The sequence below is a fragment of the Canis lupus genome, chromosome 10 (genome assembly GCF_048164855.1).
Source record: "Canis lupus baileyi chromosome 10, mCanLup2.hap1, whole genome shotgun sequence".
In the NCBI taxonomy this organism is placed as follows: Eukaryota; Metazoa; Chordata; class Mammalia; order Carnivora; family Canidae; genus Canis; species Canis lupus.
The window spans coordinates 70962832-70986345 of NC_132847.1; the positions used below are offsets into that span (position 1 = coordinate 70962832).

At 45.3% G+C, this 23514-nt stretch overlaps 1 protein-coding gene across 10 annotated transcripts in view; it reads right to left on the reverse strand.

The window, feature by feature from the left end:
- Positions 1–23514, reverse strand: part of TNC (tenascin C) — a 92441-nt gene that overhangs the window by 34616 nt on the left and 34311 nt on the right. For 6 of the 10 annotated variants that reach the window (XM_072842521.1, XM_072842522.1, XM_072842525.1 and 3 more), the window contains exons 5-14: positions 22473–22588; positions 21591–21747; positions 17888–18157; positions 16935–17120; positions 16595–16684; positions 14820–15083; positions 6188–6460; positions 5350–5622; positions 4472–4744; positions 1590–1862 (exon numbers count right to left, since the gene is read on the reverse strand). In XM_072842521.1, the coding sequence (XP_072698622.1) occupies positions 1590–1862; positions 4472–4744; positions 5350–5622; positions 6188–6460; positions 14820–15083; positions 16595–16684; positions 16935–17120; positions 17888–18157; positions 21591–21747; positions 22473–22588 (2175 nt within the window). The remainder of the gene's footprint in view (positions 1–1589; positions 1863–4471; positions 4745–5349; positions 5623–6187; positions 6461–14819; positions 15084–16594; positions 16685–16934; positions 17121–17887; positions 18158–21590; positions 21748–22472; positions 22589–23514) is intronic. The other 4 variants (XM_072842524.1, XM_072842531.1, XM_072842523.1 and 1 more) reach the window with 3 other exon arrangements.

Here is a 23514-nt window from a genome sequence, read left to right on the forward strand (position 1 = left end):
CATTCAGGGCCTCCTCCTCAGCCAAGAAGTAGCATTTCGTCCAGGAGACAGTCCTACCAGTGCTTTTCCACGCAACAGGAATCAAACAGGCAGAGGGCGGGCGGAAGCGGGGTGCGAGGAGCTAGTACTGCTTCTCTAGCAGGGAAGGAGAAGGCGTCCCATCCCAACAGACGTGGTGAGACATACATCAGAGGGGATTACGGCTTCCTCCCCTCATTCCAATTCCTCACAAACAAGCATGCTGCTCTCATTAAAAAGAAACAGAACAAAACTGGACACACACATAAAAGGGCACCCAAACCGCAGGATCTGCAGGAAGGATCAGAAATGGCAGGTGATTTCTCTTGCCTTCTGGGAAGAGATGACTTATGGATGTCAGATCCAAGAGCCCTGGGTCCACCCTGGGCAGCCTCAGCTGCAATTTCTGGGCATTTCAAGGTCATCATCCACACAGTGGCTGTCTGTATAGTGCTTGTCTCAGCGAGGATTATTGAAATGATTGAGGCTAAAGAGTAGAGCTCTGCTTTTGCTAGAATCCAGGAGGTTGTATCGGTTTGCATGGCAGTTTCGTTGTAATAATTATCTAAAAATGGGGCAGGCGTATGCAGACCCAAACAGGACAACCTCTGCTGAGCATCAGGCCAGTGGGGGCACATGGGAAGGCGAACAATGGAACACGGTGCTGGGGGACGCTGCTCACTGGCGCAGGCTCCTGGGGAGCACGGAAGGCCCTGCCACTGGGTGAGTACAGTTCGCCGCACCCTCCTGGGCCAGCGCTGGGAGGGCGCCGCGCAAGGCCAACACTCCAGGGAGCAGCTCTTGATTAAAAGAGCAAAAAGGGCATCAGAGCTTTGACATTCATAGCCTGGGACATTCCTTGTTTCAAATGCTGCTGTGTGGATGTCTCCTAATGAATGGCTTTTTCTTTGGTACCGTCTCCAGTCATAATTGTGTGATTTTTTCCCCCCTTTTTGGTCTAGCTATTTGCTAATTTGGTGTTCTCTAACAATGACTCAGTATCTGAGAGAATTGCCCAGAGGAGGGTAATTCAGTTCTCTTATTATACTCAGTGCATTTTAAAGAAACATTTAAATTAAAACATTTCTTTTAAATGCAAGAACCACGGCGCCCATACCCTTGAGGGATTTGGGATGGTAAAGCACCCGTTTCCAACTAGCAGAAAGACTCTACAGTAAATCATCGGTGCTCTACCCGAACTCACACGTGGCCAGGGGTGGCTTTTAGCTATGGTGCAGCACTGGAGAAGAGAATGAAAACCACCAGGCTGTCTCCTGAAACAGAAAGCCAACATTCAAAAAGAGAGGGAGTGGGAGGACGAGGCATCAAAGTCTGGGAGAGGCTGGAGGCTGGAAGTCAGAGAAGGCAACATCTCTATCATTCATTCTCGAAATGGCAGAGGCTTGTAGACCACAGCACAGCTCACAAGGACGTCCCCGAGCATGCACAGCCAGCCACTAGGAGGCAGGAGGGAAGGGCCCAGACGCGGAGGGAAGCTGATTTTCTGCCCAGTCTCTTGGAGAGGAAGCAGGGGGACCCGGGGAGGGCGTGGACAGTGGGGAGGAAGGTACCTGTGGAGGCCTCGGCAGAGAGCACCGGTGTTCTATAGCCCCGGATCACCCCGTAGATGGTGACTCTGTAAGGGGTGGCGGCCTTGAGGCCCGGGACCTCCACGGCCCGCAGGCTGCCCGGCACCGTGAGGTTCTGAGGTGCCTCCACCAGGTTGGCCTCCTGCACCTGAATGACAAAGTGCTCATAGGCCGGGTCAGCTGCGGTCCAGTTGAGTCTGAGGCCGTCCCAGCCAGCCTCGGTCACGGCTAAGTCTCCTAGCTGGGGGAGCTCCTCTGAAGAAGGACAGAGAGGTATTTGTCAGTTCTGCAAACCAGAAAAGGAGGAAACCAAACGTCCCCTAGCCCAGCACTAGGGAAGAGAGAGAGAGAGAGAGAGAGAGAGAGAGAGAGAGAGAGAGGCAGGCATGAGCATTTTCCTGGGTATGTGTGGTCATTTGCAGTCTCTGGGCATTTCTTTACAACTTGGACTGCCATAACCTAGCCACAGCTTTCTTCAGGAGTTGAAAAAGGCCAGGAAGGGGGAAGATCCTTGGGGTTCATCCTTTAGAAGGCAATGCCATCCGAACCACTGCACAACCCACAAGAGGTGTCTGGGCATGCGTGGCCAGAAGCTAAAGGGCAGTTGGAAAGGTGGGATTGTGGGCCAGGGAAAGGGGGGATTGTAGGTCAGGGAAAGGGGGGTAGGGATGCTTAAAGTGCAGGCTTTGCAGGCAGCTGGGCTGCGGTTGGAATTCCAACAATGAGACATCAGCTGGGTAGCCTTGGGCCTGTCACCCAGCTCATCCCTGAGTCTCTCTCCCCTCACCTACAAAGAGAGCTGATAGTGCCCTATTACTGGACCATGTGATGGCTAAATCCCGTTTATAAAGCCCTGAGTGTCGTACCTGACCCACACGGAGTGCTTAGTAAGTGGCAGCCCAACAGATACATCATTATTTAGATGCGTCTCCCTGGCACGTCTCAGCCATATTGGAGACAATGACCTGCCTCATTTCACGGCTCCACGTGGGAGACATGGTCTGACTGCTGGCCACCTGCTATCAGACTGGCTTTATAAAGTGTGTGCGGTCTCAGTCGGGGCAAATGTGATGTTTTATCTCTGGACTTTGCTCGGCTTTCAGGGATCAAATGTTCTGTACTGGATTCTTGGCTCGGTTCGTTCCCTCCTACCTTCTGTGAGTACTTTGTGCCTGAACGAAGAACGGCTGTATCATGAAGCAAAGCCATTTGTGCAAAATGAGGGGCCTACTTTTAATTAAAAGTGATTATGTTTTGCTCGGTAAATGGTGCAGAACAGGGCCCACTATTTATCTCTCTACCGCGTAGGAAGGAAATTTAATGTAGTTCTTATTGCTGATTTAGAAAGTCTGGATTCGGAATGTGGCAAAGCCCACTGTTTAGCGTCACACCTCTCAGGATTAAGTGCAATCTCTCAGACTCTTTTTTAAAGGCTGCAGTGGCCATGGATTCAAAGTTAGAAAAGAAAATACCTGTAGGGATTTCAGCCAAAAAAAAAAAAAAAAAAAAAAAAGTGCACCGGAGGTACTTATTCTCAGGTATTTCAGGATTCGGAGCACTGTGAGAGTCTGAGCAAACTCAGCCTAGTGGAGGGGCCGTATTCAGGGCCCCATATTCAGGGGCCGTATTCAGGGGCCGTACCACATCGCCATGGTGCTTTTGCAGGAAAGCATCAATGCAGGAAGTCCCCTCTGCCTCCCTACCTCACCGAGGAGAGCTGCCACTTATCTGGGGTTCACGTAGTAGGGTTCCTTGTAAGATTTCCATGTACAAAAGGAGTTCTATTGCTAAAAACAAAAGTTTACACACTACAGGTAGAGACTGTTAGCACCCTGTATCCAAGTCGCTCGTGCCTCAAAAGCCCATTTTGCTCATTTGGTTTGAAGGCCTTATAAGCAGCACAGGACAATATAACCTGGCCAGCTTAGGTGGATTGCGATATCACCTTTCTTATTTTTTTGGAATTGTGTGTAGCTTCTAGCAAGGACCAAATTTATATGGTATATGTGAACAAGAAGAACAACTTATTTGAATTAGGTTATTTGGGTGCTATTATCAAACCGCAGGATGTATGGAGAAAGGCACGGATGGAGGGTCCAGCATAAAAACTCTATTACCAGAAATCTGGCCCATTTGCCCCTTTTAAGGCTGTTTCTAAAAACTTCATGAACAGCACAGAGTTTCCTATAACAGATGGAACAGCATATTTCCAGGGGACAAATTGAGATAAATTGTTTTTCCTCCCCAAACTGAATGAAAAACATTGAAGTCAAGTGTGGCTGTTCTTTCTTGGAAATCTGCCGTGAGTGTCTGTTAAGGGGAGAGAGAGAGAGACTCGAACAGTTTCAGCCAAAGATGGCTAGATGGTTTCAAAGTTTATCCCATGGAGATATGACTGCAAGTTGGATGGCAGTCAATGACTCTGAGGCCACTAATGATAAGATTTCTCTAGAAAGTTCCGACCTCATTCTTGTGCCACAGCGCTACTGTGTCTGCTATTTTCATTATGATACGTTGGCTCTCTGATAGACTTAGCTCTTTGCTGTTCAGTATTTACCGTAGGATGGGACCTTTGCTAAGCACTTCCGGCTATTGTTTCATTCACTACTCAGGACGATGTTCTGAGGTAGGCCATTATCTCTGATTTGAAGGTGAGAAGAGAAGGCTCAGCAATGTCAAATGATAGACCCAGGAACATCCAGCGAGCAACGTGGAATTCCAACCCAGACCTCCCTGAGTTAGAACCTGCGTTCATGCTGCTCATTAGGAACATCGAGATAAAATTCTGATGCACGGGGAATGTTCTCTATTCCAAAGAAAGGTTAGCTCAGTCATGTCTCTGGTGTGGGAGGAGGGTCCTATACCTGTGATGGCCTCCACCACAAGGGGTCGAGTGCTGTGGCTCCCCACCTCGCCGTGCAGAGTGATGGTGTAAGGGGTCCCAGGCCTGAGGCCTGGGAATTCCACAGAGCGCAGGTTGCCAGGAACCGTAAGACTGTGAGCTTCCTTGGCCTGGTCAGCCTCCTGGATCTCAATGACAAACTGCTCATAGAACCCATCGGGGGCGGTCCAGTCCAGAGTGAGGCCATCCCAGCGAACCTCGGGCACTGTGAGGTTTCCCAGATCTGGAACCTCCTCTGCATGAGGACACAGAGTTGCTGAGTTACTAAAAAAGGTAATTGCATGCTGGGATTCAGGTAAGATGACGCCTTGGCTGAGGTTGGGATGAGTTGTCTGGTTAGTGTTGATTACAGATGCATGATTTACAGCAGGTGCTGAGCACACTCTAATTGCTGGCACTAAAGCCAGGGTTTTTCTCTTCTGTCTCCGGGAATGAAAGATAGTTCTAGGAATAGTTCATAACTTCCATTCTTAACATATAAATGGGGCTTTAGGGAATCTTTTAGTGTGTTCTTAAAATGAGCTCAGACCAATTTTTTTTTTCCACTTGCAAATTGTGCTTTCCAATTCCTTAGCTATTATGACTGAATCTTGCTTTGAAAGAAAAGTCAACTCTCACTTTTGTAAGGGAAGAGTAGGTGGAATTTTCCATGGAATTGGCTACCATGCTAGACTAGGACTTGGCCAAATAAGGGATATGACATTTGGATGGAAGTGGGGATGATTCACTGGTGTTCCCCAATGTGGCGGGGCCTAAGCCCAGCTTGCAGCAGAAAGAGCTCTGATCCCTCCTGAGCAGAGAAATGGGGAGGAAGAGAATTAATGAATTAGTCTAGAGTACCTGTCAAGACTTCAACAGAGAGAGGAGTCGTGCTGAAGTCCCGCGTGAGCCCACGGATGGTGACGCTATAATGAGTGGCTGCTTTGAGCCCAGGCAGGTCCACGGACCTCAGTCCTCCAGGGACCGTGAGGTTCTGGGCTGCCTCTACCGAGTCAGTCTCCTGCACCTGAATGAAAAACTGTTCATAGGCCCCTTCCGGAGCGGTCCAGTTGAGTTTGAGGGCGTTCCAGCCCACCTCGGACACCATGACCTCTCCCAAATTGGGAGTTTCCCCTGGAGAAGGACAAATAACTAGTTTAATGATCAAACCACACAGCAGGATCCAGGGGACCTTTACGACAAGAATAGCTTTACATTACTTAGAAATACAAGACTTTCATTAGAGAGACAGGTATCATGCAGCTTCCTGAATTTGAGAAATAGAGCAAAGAGCATGACGTCTAGAAAAATATTTGTTATCTTATTAAAGGATTGCCCCAACCTTCAGTGGGCAGGGAGATTAATTATGGGATTTTTTTTCTCCCTTTTAAATATAATGCCTTCACATCCCTTACCAGTAGGGAGTCTGGCTATGAAGGTAAAGATGCCCACCCCTGGGGCTGCGTGTATAGTCCCCAGGCAGGACTCTGCACAACCCCGAAGGGTATGGTTCACATGGGGTGCAGTGTCAAAGGTGCCCCTGGAGTCGTAGAGCTTGGTAGCTCCCCTTTATTAGACACCACAGCATGCTATAACTTGGGGCAGAGCAAGTCCAGTCAAAAGTGAGCTGTGTCTGATGATCCGTGGGTAGTTTCCTGTTAGGAAAAACAGAAGCTAGAGACAGAAGGGTGAGAGGTACCTGTGGAGGCCTCGGCAGAGAGCACCGGTGTTCTATAGCCCCGGATCACCCCGTAGATGGTGACTCTGTAAGGGGTGGCGGCCTTGAGGCCCGGGACCTCCACGGCCCGCAGGCTGCCCGGCACCGTGAGGTTCTGAGGTGCCTCCATCGTGTCGGCCTCCTGCACCTGAATGACAAAGTGCTCATAGGCCTGGTCAGCTGCGGTCCAGTTGAGTCTGAGGCCATCCCAGCCAGCCTCGGTCACGGTGAGGTTTTCCAGTTCAGGGGCATGGTCTGGATAATGACAGAGACGGGTCAGTTAAACCATGCCTCAAATCCTTTTCCTGCTGGGAACCCCAAAATGGCAAACCCACTGCCAATGCTGAAAGGCCTGCGGTGGGGGCCGGGGCGGGTCGAGCACCATGTTTCTGTCACTGCCTCCCCTGCAGGTGTTGTCGCCATCAAAACATCAACAGAAAAATCAATATAATGGTTATTTTGCCTTGTGGCCTGTTTGGGTGTGTCTTATGGAAATGGTATTTTTCTACTGACCAGTATCCTGTGGACCTAGAAAACTCTACACATCCATGTTAGTAGTGGCCTAGGCTTTGGTTTCCATTTTGGAAAGTGTCTCTCATCCTAAGGATGAGATCATAAGGAACAGCCTTTGGCTCTTCTCAGGATTCTTGGTTTGAGCTGCTCAGCCTTCTGTATTTTGAGAAAATTGGCTCCTCTTAGATTCCCTTCCTTTTCATGCTCCCTCAGGCTCGTCTGCAAGGGCTGCTTTATAGTCTCTAAGAGCTGGGATTTCTGTCACTCTCTAGGGCTCAGGTCAGTTTATACAAACCACTTGAGGAAGATCAGAGATCAATCAGCACAGCCTAAGTAAGGGCGTACTGAGGAAGGCGAGGAGCCTTGGCAAAACAGTCCCTCGCTGGAAAGCAGGTCTGAGGCCTGGGACGGACAGAGCTTATTAAGCTCAATTAACACCGGAGGTGCCATCGTCATTCATCTCCTGAACGTACCATGTACAGCAACAGCACACCTGTCTGACTATGCCTTCCAGGTGATCACTTGCCAGGGGCTGAGTGTAAGCGGGCTTTGTGTCATGACCTAGGAAGAGATGATTTTCTCTGGAAATGGATCCTGTAAACAACAGAGCAAGAACTCCCTCCAGCTCATTTAAAAGAACAAATTGTTTCTCTATTTATGCCTCCCATCGGCCGCTAGTTTCAAAAGAGCCCTATGGGTCCATTAAAGCTGGCTCCTAACCTGAAAATTGAAGCTATCCTTTCCGAAGGAAAAATGTTTCTTTTCAAGAATCTAATTCAGACTTTTCCAAGTTCTGGGGAAAGTTCTTTTTCATGTTTCATATTGACAAAGCTTGCACGCCTTCAAATCTTGTTTGATCTGCAACAGGGGGTCTGCAAACTATGATCTGATGGTCAAATCTGGCCTGCTGCCTACTTTGGTAATAAATTGCTAACCATAGTTTTTCTATTTTTTAATACAAAACTGTGGCAAAAAGAAGAAGATTTCATGACATATGAAAATACCAATGAAATTCAAATGTTGGTGTCATAGATAAAGTTTTATTGGAACACAGCCATGCTTGTTCACTCATGTATTGTTGATGGCTGCTTTTTGCTCTAAAAGCACCCCTGAACAGTTGTGACAGAAACCTTCTGGCTTGAAAAGTCTAAAATACTTAATCTTTGGCCCTTTACAGGAAGTATTTGCCATACGTGATCTTGAACTACATTCGGTGGGCTCCTCATATAACCCAAATCCATGGACAAAAGCTTACCCAAAGCCCTATAGCAGTTCTTAACCACACAAACATGATCTGGAAGAGAAAGAGAGGACCCAGCATATCTCGTTTGGGGGAACGAAAGGGAGAGTCAGCCATCCTTAAACCCATTGGCCCTGTGAGGTCAAGAGCAGTGCTCCTGATATAACAGTTGCCTCTTTAACCTTGGGATTTAAGCACAACTAAAATCAGGAGTGTGTCTTTTTCAAATATTCCAGCAGTCCTCATTGAAGAGATATAAGGCAAAAAAACAAAAACAAAAACAAAAACGAAAACAAAAAAAAAAACAAAACAGTCTAAGCAATACTTTAAGATTAGGGAGATTAATCCTATCATCCACAAATGCCCCCTATGATTCATCCCACTTTCCTCTCTTTTTCTCCTCCTGCTGCTTGTCAGGAATGTAGCTGGCATCAACAATTTTCCCCTTTAAGTGAATTAAGCCACTGTCTTTCCTTCTCAAGTAGCTGCTTTTTAAGTTGTCTCTCTACTCCTGACATAAAGCTTTATCCTCCCCACCTCCCCCATGTGACAACAATGCCAGGGACCAGCTTGTAGGAGAGGTAAGGAGAGTTACCTAACTGGGGTAGGGAGGAGGTGATTATGGATTGTCTATGAAAGTAAAGATGGATGCAGTAAAGATGGATGGAGAGAGGACAGGAGGGGATGCGCGGTGGGAAATAGCTCTTCCTGGGGAAAATGATCTTTTCTCTTCGGATTGGCATTTTTTTTTATATGCCACTGACACTATTATATGACACCCCTTGTGTCCTGGTTCATCTGTTCTTGCAGTTGACAGAGTGATTTTCACATAATGTCATGTTGCTCAGTAAATAGGAATAATCATGGTGATGATATTTCCACCAAAAGGTTTCACTGTTCTTCCACTTTTTTTTCTTGAAGTAAATCAAGGAAGACTATTAGTTTATCTTTAGTGAGTAGTGCTGTGACTATCTCTGTAATGGGTGCTCTCCACAACCTTTCACTAAACAAATGCTAGTCAGATAAATAAAAGGTGTAACTTCAATGGAGGGAATCGATAGATAAGTTAAAGGGAGAGAGATCATAATTATGAAATTAAAGGGATTGATATGAATAAAAAGGTGGGGACCAAGAAGTTTCACATAAACGCAGACTCTACATTTCAACAGCAAATGACATGCTGGTGGCCTTACTGCCCCAGGAGCCCAGCGTTTCCGCTGTATAGTTCCACATTGCATTTCTTGGCATTTCTTTATGAAAAGGCTGTTGTCTTTTTTTTACAGCTGTGCACTGGCATCTACCCTCTGAACAATGCCAGTGGGCCTGGGAAATCAGAATTTCGAAATCCCATTTCTATGCTCATGGTGGGTTGACCAGCTGGCCTGGAGGAATTTCTGGCTGTGCCAACTCTCAGCCTTCAGATGTTGCCAACTTTAAATCTTCCACCATCTTGTAGATGGTGGTTACCGAGTGCTAGCTGATTAGGAATTCACTTTCAGCGTCCACTAATGGGAGAGAGTGATTCTCCCACAGCAGGTGGACGGCCAAATTCAAGCCTGAGGATCCCAAAGGGTAGATTTAATTGCTTTGATCTTATCTTGTAAAGTCAAGAGAATTAAAATTAAAAGCCTTGACTACTTTAAAACTTTTCAGTGACTCTTTATAACTGTCAATTATTGAGTCCAAGCCCCTTAGCATGATATTCACTGCCCTTTTTAGATAGCTTCTGATAATGTCTCCAACCCCATACCTTGCTGTGCTGCTGCTCCATCATACAGCAGGACGGGGCAGCTTGTGTTCCACTAATATGAAGTTAGTTGCTCACGTCTGTGAGCTTCTCACATGCTGTCCCTCCTGCTGGAAATGTCATTACCCCCTTCTGCAATTCCTTTCTCCTTTTCCTCTTTGAGGACTCAGCCAAGTGTCACATCTTCCAAAAAGCCTTCTCTGATAGCCTTCCTTCCCTTTGCTTAGGTCTGGAATGGTTACTTAAGTTTTTGCTCCCAAAGCTTCCCACATTTCCCTCTAAAGCAGACTAGTTATATTCTTATATTTCTGGTTTTGGTCTCTTTCTCATTGCAACGTGCATCATTTTTTTTATTTTTATTTATTTATGATAGTCACAGAGAGAGAGAGAGAGAGAGAGAGGCAGAGACACAGGCAGAGGGAGAAGCAGGCTCCATGCACCGGGAGCCCGACGTGGGATTCGATCCCGGGCCTCCAGGATTGCACCCTGGGCCAAAGGCAGGCGCTAAACCACTGCGCCACCCAGGGATCCCGCAACGTGCATCATTGTGTGCCTTCCTGTTCTATCTATAGATACACCAGCATTGCCTGACCCATAGCAGTTAAGTAATAAATATTTGTTGGATGGTTAAATATTTGAATAAATTCGAGTTTGCTCCATGAATGAATCAAAATGGCATCAGAACAGAATGTTCTCTGTTACTTGCAGACTATAAGCAAATTTCCACCTTTCTGCTTCCCAAACCCATGAGAATTACTGGGGTGTCACTGTTGAGTCTTATGCAAGTATGGAAAGATGCTTTATTGGCCTTTCGTTTAACATATTCTCACTGTTTTGTGTCTCTACTGCTCACAGCAAATTCATAGCAGTGTTACTGAGTTATCAGAATATAAATGGGGTGCAGGGGTGCAGGGTGGGAGAGATGCCTGGCACACACTGATTTTCCTCAACACTAATGTCATTCTACCTCTCTCTGTCTGTCTGTCTCTCTTTCTCCTTCCCTCCTTTCTTTCTCCCTCCCTCGTTCTCTTCCCTTCCTTCATCCTCCCTTTCCTTTCTCCCCTCTCCTTTCTTTCCTTCCTTTTCTATCCAGAATAAGCTTAATTAAAGACAGCAGAGTAACTTCCCTTCCCATTGTCCTAAAGAGAGAGAATTTGGGTTAATGCAGAGGTAGAAGGAAAAAAACAAGGAGATTCAATGGAAACACTGCCCCTCTGGTGCAGCGGGAATCCCCAAATGCTCACGAAGCACATGCTTGGCTGTGTCTAAGGCACTGGGGATGCAGCCCTGAATAAGGGAGACAATAGAACCAATTCTGGTCAGTAGAAGGAGGCAGGTCATAGGCAAATAAACCAATACTGAATAACATTAGGCCAGGTAAGTTGTCATGAAGAATTCTGGAGTAGCATGAAGGGATAAATCAGGATGGGAACACCATTTAAGACTTGTGGCCAGAGAGGTCTACTGAGAGGACACTCCAGCTGAATGAAATGAAGCAGATGCCAATGAACCACTGGGAGAGGAGTGGTATTTATGCAGCAGGAACAGCATGTGTAAGTGTCCTAAGGTAGGAGCAGGCTAGGCATACTCAGGGACAGCGAGAAGGCCAGGGGGACCATGGTGAAGTGAACAAGAGGACGAGAGTCGGGAGTGAGGTCAGAGAGATTGGAAGGGCCAGAGTCTGCAGGGCCATATAGGCTGTGGTAGGGTCTTTGGATTTTATTTCAGGTGTGAGATGGGCAGCTGGCTTATGCATATGTTTAATTTGGTTCTGCATTAAGGAAAAAGTTTGCATTTTGGCTCAATTCCGTGGCTAGAGCTGTGGAATTCCCTGGGAAAAAATGCTTTGGGGACAGCCAATTCCACATTTTCTCCATAAAACCCATGGATAATCAGCAGCACTTTGCAGACTTCTGTTATTAAGAATCTAGGGATGGGGCTTCCTGGGTGGCACAGTTGGTTGAGCATCCAACTCTTGGTTTCAGCTCAGCTCATGATCTCAGGGTCATGAGATGAAGCCCTGCATTGGGCTCTGTGTTCAACGTGGAGTCTGCTTGAGATTTCCTCTCCCTCTCTCCCTCTGCCTCTCCTGGTCGAACTCTCTCTCTCAAATAAATAAATAAATCTTTAAAATAAAAGAAAAAGAAGAATCTAGTGATGCAGAACCAGGACCCCCTTTCTTTTGAGGTTTGAACCTATAGCCCTTTGATATTTCAGGACTCACAGCCACATGATACACTTGCCCAAGAGCTCCCACTTTATCTGTTTCTTTTTTTCTTTCCATATGTTTTTTTTTCCCTATATGTGTAAGGCTAAGTGCCTACACTTGTACTTATTTCCATATTCCTCAACACAGTCCTGTTTGCCTTTATGTGTCTGTGCAAAAGCTTCCTGCCATTTTAAGCCTTTCCTGATGCCAGAAGTCATCCTGCACTTCTGCTCTACCCTCTGTACCCCTAACTCTAGCAAGCAGAGTGTTCTGTTGTTGTCTGTTCCTATGTTTACCCACAAGTCCCCTGGAGGCACAATCTGGGCCTAATTGATCTAGTATCCATAAAATTTAGCCCATAGAGCTCAGTTGTAAACGTTATTGGTCAACTAAATGTTGAAGACTTGAAAAGATAGAATTTAGGAGAAGGAAAGAAACATCCACCTCACTTTTAATAAAATAAAGCTGTTACATGGAGAAAGCCACAGGGAAAAATATTCTGGAGACTGTGGAGGAAGAGCCAATAAAAGGGACTCTGCACATTTTTTTTTTCCTGAAATGAAGGATGTCTTTAAATAGACAACATGATTTTTATGAAACCATACGAAGGATTCATGACTAGGGAAATGAAACCACTGAGTCTTTGGGATGCCAAAACTGGGCTCTTAGTCAGAGACCAAGTAATTCCAGCCTGTGGTTCCCTTCAATGCTTTCATCTTCCGGAGCCGCTGAGGCCTGGGGCTTCCCCTCTGGAGACAGGAGATAACCTAGCTATGGCCAGAGGGTAAAATGATTGAGTAAAGATAGGAAACATTCAGATATAGCATTTGTCAAACTCAAGGAAAGGTGAAAAGAGAGAGGGAGAGAGAGAGAGAAGGAAGAGGAGCAGGAGAGGAAGTAGAAAAAGAAGAGAAATACCTTCTCTCTTGTTTTTCTGGTTCATTTGCTGTCCCTTGACATCTTATGACAAGCTCATGTTTATAAAGCTGAAACATTCAAATCTCTACCATAGATTTTTTTCTTCTGGAGTTTATCTTGCCCCTCCTTTATCTAGGATTCAACTGTCCCTCCAGATCACCCTTGATGATCATCTCATAGCTGGGTTGGAAGCAGTACGTGTGCAGAGTCAATAGAATTGACCACTTGAGCTCACCATAGACTTTCTAAAGAAGCTACTCTTTGTCTACCAAATATCCCTTCTCTCTCCCTTATAAACAACAAATTTATGTGGGCAGGAATAAGCTGAACTAGACCACTTTCCCTAAACTTGCTTATAGCTTGGAGTGGCCCATGAATATGAGCAGAAGTCAATGGTGAGGTTTCCAGAAAGACTCATCTAGGAGGTACTCCTTCTTGGTTTTGGTTCTTCCTCCTTCTGGCTGCCTCATTCAGAGACATGAAGGCTGTACTGCAGCAGCCATATTGTGACATGAAAGTGACCTTGGGAATGGACCAAGCACTAAGAATGGTGGAACAGAAAAAGAGAAGGAGCCTAAGTCCCTGATAACTTGGAACTGCTATGCCAGACCTGAACCACCTAGTCTCAGATTCACCTTAGGAGAAGAAATCAACTTCCATTTTGGTTAAGTGACATTTTTTGAGTTCTCTGTTTTTTTGCAGGTGAAGGTACCCATAAATGACAAAGACTCTTCAAGGCATTTACAAATTTGCCCATCATTATGACCTCTTTCCTGCTTATTGAGATTGTGTACGACTAACATCTCTGCCATGACCCTTTCTCTGGCTGCCCCTGATTCTCCCATTCACCCCCTTTCCTTGACATTGTTCTGTCTGACATTCCGACTATCCAGTCTTCCCCACTGACAGGGAACACATGAGTAAAAATAACAATGCCGAGTACATGACCCACTTCCCCCTCAAATATCAGCACACTAAAATGTATTCAGTGGGTCCTCAATAAAGACTAATTAAATTGAAATGAAAAACTATTACTTGCCAAGCCCTGAAGAATTAACATTTTCCACCTATACTTCTTGAATAGTTTGGGACCACAATTATATGTGCACATATTTTTTCATATAGGAAGAATGAAATTTTTTTTCCTGATTATTTTTTCAACTTGGCTACTGAGGAACTGTGGCAGCAGGTACAAGGAATAGGATAATCAGGAAGAAGGAACACTGGCAATCAGGATTTAGCTGTCATGGAAAAATCAAGTTTGCTTCTTTAAGACTAGGAGGAAAGAAAACGAGGATGGTGCTGTGCAAGCCTCAAAGGATCATATGCAACTTCTCAGGTAACCTTAGAGGGAAGCAAAAGACCTGAAATAAAAACATTTAGTGGTAGGGGTGCCTGGCTGGCTCAGTCAGTGGAGTACACAACTCTTGATCTTGGGGTCATGAGTTTGAGCCCCAAATTTGGGTGTAGAGATTACTAAACATAAATAAATAAATAAGAAGTCAACTTAAAAAAACATTTAGCAGGAAATAATCAAAACATCCTTACCAAAATCTTGGTCATCTTTCTTGAAAAAAAATAAAAAGTGAAAAGTAAATTAATTGTTAGTCTCATGAAGGGGGCCAAAAAATAAGAAACAATTTAAAAGACTCTGTAAAATGCACAAAATTAATTAATTTAAAAGAAGAAGAAGAACAACAACAACAACCACCACCAAAGATAAACACAAACCCTGATGCTTTCAGTTCTCTTGGGAAGAAATATCTTAAAAATGCTAGTGATTTCCCAGCAAGAAGACTGCTGAATCAGCTGAGAGAGGAAATGGTAAGTGAATATCTCCTTCAAAGTGCTCCGTAGAAGATGCATAAGTAGAGAAAGTTGTTTGTTCTCCTCCCCTGACTTACCCTTATGAAGATGGCCCGACTTATGGGTGTGCGAACCTTAGACCCCACAGAGGGTCTGGAGGGAGCTCAGAGGCTGACCTCACCTGTGGATGCATTTAGCCGTGCAGGCTTGCTCTTGTGCCTGCCCTTCTCTGCTGTCAGGAGGATGGAGTATCCCTTCCCAGGTTCCAGGCCTCTCAGGTCGTAGGAGGTGGTATCTCTGGGGAGCTTCACCTCCACTGGCTGGCCTGAGGGCAGGCTGTAGTTGAGGCGGTAATGGTCAAACTTGGCTGAAGGCTTCCTCCAGAGTAGGGTCAGGTGGGTATCTGTAGTTTCAGACACCCGAAGGTCCTTGGGTGCATCCAGGTCTGGGAGGAAAGCAGGGAGATTAACACGCCTCTAAGGCTGGAAGGCAGGGCTGCTTCTGGGGCTGAAAGGGAGCTGGGGGCTCGCATTCCAGCTCTGCCATCCAGGGGCTATGTGGCTGCAGGTGGCTTTCCGTCTGAGTCTGTTTTCCCCTCTCTAGGGTGCTGTTGTACAGTGCCTTGTTGGAATTTTGGAAGATTAAAAAGAATACGGAGGCGTATGCATACCATGGAATACTACTCGATTGAAAGCATCTAAAAGAAGGAACTGACTATTGACACAAGAAACAATTTGAATGGACCTCGAGAGAATTATGTGGAGTTAAAAAGCCAGTCTCTGCAGGCTGCATACTGTATGTATGATTCCTTCTATGTAGCATTCTTGAAATAACAACATGACAGAGATGAAGAGAAGATTAGGGATTGCCCAGGGTTAGGGAGAGGGGGCGGGAGGGAGGTGCCCATGGCTATGATAAAGGGGACAAAAGTGACCCCAGTGATAGAACTATTCTGTGTCTTAACTGTATTGATGGCTGCTTATGATAGAACCACATAGAACTAAATACATACACATACAAAAATGAATGCATGTAAAACTAGTGAAATATGCATAAAGTTGATAGATGGTATCAGTGTCAGTTTCCTGGTTGTGCTACTGTTCTATGGTTACACAGTTGTTGACCTTTGGAGGAAACTGGGCAAAGGGTTTAGGGGGATCTCTCTGTATTATTTCTCACAATAGCATGTGACTTGACAATTACTTCAAAATAAAAAGATGAAAAAGAATAGGTGCGCAAGTGTTCAGCATTGGGTCCTGCATAATGAGGAAGCCCCGTGAGGCATGATCTACATCCTCTTTGCACACTGGACCTCTTTCTTCACAGTCCCTGGGGGAAGTAAGGAGGAGACTGGTGGAGAAGTAGAGGGAAGAGTTTTCTTTTCTTTAACAAAATTTCCAGGTGGAAAAACAACAAAGCAAACCTTGAAGAAAGAATCAGTGGCTTCAAATCATACAGCTCCTCACCACCCTCATCCAGAGGCTGGAGCTTCAGGATGTAATGGGTAAGAGCAAATGAAAAAGAGCATTTTCAGGATGAAAATGGGTAAAGACTGTGGACTCTTATCCATAGTCTGAAACTATGTTCCTGCTACTTATCATCTGTAGGACAAGGTTATACTATGAAAGTCAAGTGTTTTCTAAGAGAAAACCTCCCAGATGTGTTTTGATTTGTTCATGGTTTATTAAAAAATTGAACTGATTACTAGCTTAAAAGATTTCTTGTAAAATCTGGTTCCAATTTCTCCTAAAAAAAAAATCTCATTCCCCTTCAGTATCATTTAGATGCCGTGTGCTTATGTTACTTTTGAATTAGACATCTGGGCTAAATGATGTTAGGGGTCCCTTTCTCCTCTGAGCATGTACTGTTCCTTTCAAAGTACATTTTCTGCCTCCTGAGCCCCAGCACATCTGCCAGCACCAGCCCAGAGGTGACGGGGATCCAGGGGTGTCTCACCTGTGGCCGCGTTGATGGTGGCTGGATCGCTCTCCTTATCTGCCTTCACAGCAGACACTCCGATCCCATATTCAGTTCCTGGCCTCAGACCTAAGAGAGAACATGCAGGTGGATAGTCAGCCCCAAACTGGAAAGACTTTCAAAGGATCATCAAAATAGCTCTGAGCTGCCTGTTGCTGGAAGCTATGATTTCTCATTGTCTGGTATGTTCTACAGACTGTCTCCCTGAAGTCCAAGTGGGAGGGATAGCTGGGAATTGCACTATTTTCTCTATGTGAAGGGCTACAAAACAAGGACATGCCTCCTGACGGGTCGGCTGGGTTTGGGAGGTGAAGCTCACCTGTGAGTGTGGTTTTGGTGGTGGCTTGTGGGCTCCTTGGGACTTCGACCTCGGCATGGTCACCTCCAGAGATGGGAGCGTACTTAATTCTGTAACTGTCAACAGCTGCCTTGCCATTCCTCCATTCCAGGGTGATGCTGTTGTCTGTCTGGGAGACACGACGGAGATTTCTAGGAGCATCCAGGCCTATTTGGAAGAGGAAGGGACATTGATATTGAAAACACAGGTGCCCAGGAGACTGGGAGTCTGACAATTCAAGCTGAGACATGAAAGGCACCTGCCATTGGAGCAAAATGACAAAATCGTCCCCACCCACACAAATACTTGATGCACAGATCTAAATAAATACTACATATTGGCACCTTTCCCCATTATTTTATTTGATTTCATTTTATTTTTTTTACCTTTCCCTATTATTGATGTATGTGATACTCTAGTCATTCACAAGCTCCTCAGATTTTATGCTTAAAAAAACTACATAGAAACTTACAAATAAATAAGATCCGTGAATGTTAAGAACTGGTCTATTGTGCCCATCACTGTATTTCTAATAACTCATATGGTGCTTTCTGAGCTCCAAAATATATTTATGGAATTAGTGATTGACACTCTGGGACTTTCAAAGGAATGCCACAGGCTAAGAGGTTATGGGTGTCTTTGTCACTATGCTTTATTAAACTATACTTCATTATGAAAATATTTATTTGAATTTTATTTTAATCAGCACTTTTTTTTGGTCTGAGATTGTGAGACCAGCATCTTCTATGTCTGCTGTTTTTTTTTTTTAGAAGGTTATGTGGGTATAGTTTTTTTCCTTTAAAGTCTAACTCTTACAATATTTTAAAATAAACATTTAAAGGAATGAAATCTCCCTTTCTATTTTCCTACTGTCAAAGGAGCCTGGAAGACACAATCCTTTCTTTCATGGCTGTTGACAGGGGAAGGCCTGTTACCTGTTGTGAAGGTCTCTTTGGCCGGGTTGCTGGACATGTCACCTCTACGGGAGATGAGAGACACCTCATACTCGGTGTCTGGCTTCAGGCTCCCAATGGAGTACTGGTTCTCATCATGTGTGAGATCGATGGTGGTACGGTCACCAGGCACATCTTTGATTCCGTAGGAGAGTTCAATGCCGTCAATCTCAGCCAGGGGCTTGAACCAAGTGATCAGAGCAGTGGTGTCCGTGACATCTTTCACCTCGATTTGGCTGGGGGCATCCAAGCCTGTGACAGGCAAATGACAGAGTAGTTTCAGAGATTGGGGCCAGCGTCAGGCACTGAGCAGAGAGGGACTTACAACCAACCGTCCAGTTCCATTTCTGGAGAGTTCAGTGTATACTGACCAACTGACCTTATTTTGTCTTTCTGAGTCTTGATTTCCCATTTGACAAGCTATAGAGAAAGATGATGACAACCACCTTGCAGGGTTTGTTTTACTGAACATTAAAGGAGATAATGCTTGCAAAGCACCTAGCACAGAGCCTGGAGCATGGCAGTTACATGATAAATGCACCTTGCCCTGTTATTATTATCACTACGGTTCTCATGAGTTGAAGAAACATGCTAAGGGCCTTTTTCATTTAAAAAACAAAACAAAACAAAAAAAACATTGATTTAGTCTCTCTGACTTTTTAATTAGGCAAAACTCCCTGGATGGTTGGTAACTTCTCCATCAGAATTATGGAGCCCAAAATTGAGGCCACCCCTGCCTTGGCCAGGTGTGGAAAGTTACTTATGAGGAAAGAATTCAGGCAGAAAGTCACCGCTGTCCCAAGTCTCGCTATCTTTGTGCCTCCATCTCAGCCCTCCTCCCACCCCACCCACCCTCCTGTTGTCGTGTTGTACTGTGTGTGTTCTGTTGTTGTGTTGTGATGGCAGGCATGCCATGCTATTTCTAGCCTCTTGGCCTCTGCACTTGCTGTTCCTTTGTGTCTTCGTCCTGAGATTGATCCTGCTCCCTCTAAAAATCTCCCATTCATCCCTCGAAACCCCACTTACGTGTCCTCTTTGACCCTTGTTGTAATCAGAGGAGCACATACACCCTCCTCCAAGAAGTATAAAGTTTCAGTTATGTATGGTAAGTTCTAGAGATGTGCTGGACAACACAGTGTCTGCAGCTGACAACAGTCATGAAGAGAGTAAATCTCATTCTAAATAGTCTTAGCACAATTAAAAATAAGAGAATCCTCATGCACTTTTTTTCACTCTTTTGTAACATATTTCTCTATAGTTTATTCAAGCTGTATTATTCAATTTAGATAGGGATCTAAATTCATTTATTTAGAGAGTGGGTCTTTGACCCCTTTTAATTCCCAGCAGAGTGTCAGACTTTGTCATTTATGTCTTAATTCTTTTTTTCTAAGTATATAAACCATTTTAATGCACACATTAAAACAGACCAAGCATTTGGTAAATGCCTAAAATTAAGATATTTAGGCAGTTAGTCAATGTTTCTTTATTTCTTCAATTTAAAAATAGCTAAGTTTGTGTTTTCAGCATTGGTTGAGGAGATATCAGATGAAAGGAACTGCAGTGTTATATGGAAAATGAGAAGAAGGGATAAGACATATCTGATTATAAGAAACCTGCAGAGTCTATTTTTTGACTTCTAAGTGTTTAGCGCATCAGTCTCAGCTTATGGACAATGAGCCCACAAGATACACAATGAAAACAAAACTACAATGCAACAGTGAACCTGCCTGTCCTGTGTTCTTACAGATGCTAGCAAGCACCCAAACCACGCCTGCTACTAGCCTTAGCAGCTGTTTTGTAAGAAGTTGGGATTGAGTTATGCTCACTGATGTTCCCCCTCACCCCCCCAGCGACCCTTGAGACCCTTGAATAAGAGGAGATTAGCACTGCTGTGTGCTGACTACATGTCAAGCACAATGCTTTGTCATGTATGTCTTAACTCTCATGATGACCCCACAAGGACACTATAAACCCATTTTCCTGATGGTAGGTCATAGGATTAAAGAAATAGAATTGCACAAGGTGATGGTGAGCAATGAAGCTGGAATTCACACTCAGGTCTGTTTGGGTCCACAGCCCATGCTCTTGCTCCTTTAAAGGACTCTCAAAAGCATCCAGGTGCCAGAAACAGTTATGATACAGTCTTATACAGATAAGAAGAGAGGAGGAGCCAAAAATGCTTTGTTACCCAAACTTTAAGGCTAACCTTTAAACCTGGATAAAGTTCAGCTATCAGCAAAATGAACACATAAATGTCTGCCTCTCAATGTTGATATTTATGTGATTATGGAACTTCAGGTGTTGGGATGTTTGTCCTGCAAGAAGAATAAAGCAGCTAATCCCCGGAGTTAGACTAAAAAGAAAGAGGCAGATAAAAGAAACGGTGTTTTTTTTTTTTTTTTTTTTTGGTGTGTGTGTGTGTGTGTGTGTGTAGTTTCGGTGTGCCTTCTCTACAGCAGGTAAGCATTTACTGGGTCTTTTCTATGCCTTTCTGGTGATCTAATGATTTTTTTCCTGTTGATACCACTCTCTACCTACCACAGAGGGATGGTGTCAGAATGATGGAAAACACTTGCTTATAGAGGAGACAATCTAGGAGTTGGCTCTGAGCTAGGCAAAATGTGCAAATATTTAAATGCAAGATGTTCTTTCTTGTCATTAGTCAACAGATTTAATTTTTCCAACAACTCTTGCCAAAAAGAATCAATTCCTTATACAGTTGGCACATACACTATCCTGAAGGAGATAAAGGTTTTCCCAAATGGCAGTGCAAAATAAATTTATTTATTTATTGATGTTCATGATTTTGCTTCTTGGTAGAATGATTCCAAATTCAGACTTTCTTCCCCCCCCGCCCCCCCACCAAGGGATCTAGTAGTGCCGAATTCTGATCTACCTCCAAGAAGTTCTGACATCTTTATTATTGAGTGACACTTAAGTTTCTACTGGAGATACGGGATGGACACTCTTCATAGACCAGCTCCTAGTCAATGCCAGTGGTAACTGAGGTGAAAGTCATAAAACTAGATCCTCACTGACAATTGTGGCCTCGTGGCGGCCCGTTGTTAACCATGTGGTCTTTGTTAGAGTGATTTAGGTTCCCAAAGTCTCAGTTTCTACTCTTGAAAAGTAGCAGCTATAATATGTGTCCTACCTCTTTCACAGGACTGGAGTATTAGATGATGTGGTGGGTTATTTACCGTGGTCTCTCTTATCTGTCTTCCTATACCTGTGCCCCCTTTGAAATCGCTTTGAGGCTCCTTTCATCAAGGGATGGGTCTGTTTCCCCACCCCTTAAGTCTGGACTGGCCTTGAGATTTGCTTTGACAGAGTGATACAGTGTCACGTGAGCAGGCCCAGGTTAGCAGGCTGGAGGCTGAGAGAGCAGAAAGGCACATCCTCGTTGAGGCCACCCAGGGCCGACCAGCCCCCAGCCCCCACAGATGCATAAGCGAGCATGCAAAACATGGTCTCAAACAGAGTTGCCCAGCAGAGCCCAACCCCAAATCACCAATGTGCAGAATCATTGTTTTAAGCTTGTTTTTTTTTTTTTTTTTTTTTTTTTTTTACGTAGCAAAATCTGGTCGATGCAGAAGCTATGTAAGAGGAAATGCTATCGAGCGGAGGCACTAAGGGGGACAGTCAGCTATGTCACAGTGTCTACGCTACTAAAGGTGGTACTCACGGGTTGTGGTCACCCTCTTCAGGCCTGGGCCCCGGGTATTATTCTTCACGATGTGCAGAGAGATCTCATACTCTTGCCCGGGCGCCAGGCCAGTCTGCCGGTATGTGGTCTCTGGCCTCCTCAGGCTTTTGGTGATCTCTCCCTCATCTTCTTTATTCTGGAAGACAGGAGGACCTTGGTAAGACCTAAAGGAGGTGCCAACCTCTTCTTCTCTGTGACTCATTCCTTCCACATCCACTTCTTCGCTAAACTCTCACTGGGCTGCCGATCAGCGTGGCAGGTACTGGGGACACACAGATGATAAGGACACTTCTCGAGTTGACGTGTCTCTCTTGCTAACCTCTCTACTCACTCCTGTGACATTTCAGCCAAGGGACAGAATGTGAGAGCCAAAGTAGCTCTAGAGCCACAGATTCCATCTTTCCCATGACAGACCGAGAAGCAAGCATCAGAGAAGTTGGCTGGTTGTCCCATAGGCACCCAGTGAGTTAGTGGCCGGGCTCGGTCTCAGGAACCTGATTCCCCGCCTCTTCTGTGCTTTAAGGCCCAGACAGAAAGGATGCTCAACCTCAGATATGCCTGGGGCATCGGGAGACAGAGGTCATTTTTCCTCTTCTTTGTGTCTGAGTAGAAATTTGCCAGAATATGAGGAGCAGAGGGGACCCAGAGATGGCTTAACATCTACTTGAGTTCACAGCCCTCAGGGCTACGCTTACCGACTTCTTGAAACCCCTTAGATATAGGGGAAAACATGCGGGGGCTAACCACAGCCCTGTCCTCCCCCAGAAGCTAGGGAAATAAAGCCAATATGAGTCTGTAGAGCCCTGGGACCGTCTTTCAGATCCTCGAGGCCAAATATGCCTGCTCCTCTGTGCTCCTTACCATATTCCGGAAGATGATCTCCCAGGTTTCAAAAGCAATGTCCAGAGGATCCCACTCCACTTCCACAGACGTCTCCTTGATGGACTTGAACTTCAGGCCTTCAGGTGCCGGTAAGTCTGTCAGGAAGAACAGAGGGAAGGATGGCTGCATATCTGGGGTGGTGGTGGTGACAGAGTGATGATTCCCCCAAGCCCCACTGGTGGGTGCCCCAGCCCTGTCAGAGCCGGATTCTATTTCTGACCACATCCGGGATGCTGTTTACCGCCGGGCAGTATGAAAATTAGCATTAGGACCCACCATATGGGTAAATACTGGCTGTTTCACAGGGTTAAGCCATGTGAACACAGGGTTTGGAATCAGCCAGACTTGGGCTCGAATCTAAGCTCCGCCACTGCAAGTTTTGTGTGCAGGGACAAGTTGCACGAAGCGCCCAAGCCTCAGCTTCTTTGCTCAGGAGGAAGAGGTACATAAGGGAATGTAAAGAAGACTCAGCGATGTGCTGCCTGTAGACCGCTGGGCATGGTTCCTGGCCCACAGCATACGTTCGATACGTGGCGGCCCGTGGTATATTTACTAAGCAAAAATAAGGACCAGTTTCTAGCCACAACTTGCTCTTTAGGTGTGAGGCTAATTGTGCTGAAGTTGGATTCTTAAAGGAGTAACTGGAACCCTAATGTTTCTACTCTTTGTTTTATTTTTTATTTATTTATTTTTGATATGTGAACAATGAGCGCCCTAGAAAGGTCGTGGTAGAGTGGTTAAGAGCATAAACCTGCAACCAGACCGCCAGGGATGAAATCCTACTTCCAGCACTTATTAACAGTCTGATTTTGGGATGCGATGCTGACCTTTCAGCCTCAGCTTTCTCATCTGTAAAATGGGTTAATAATTGTCCTGATCTCACAGGGTTATTGTGAGTTGAATGAAGTAGTAGATGAGGGGTTGCATTAAAGGAGGTTTCAATGGGCTGGACTGGATGCCAGGGTCCTCATCGGTGCAACGATGGAAGGACAGCGGGGCAGCTATGGGGGCAAAGGTGAAG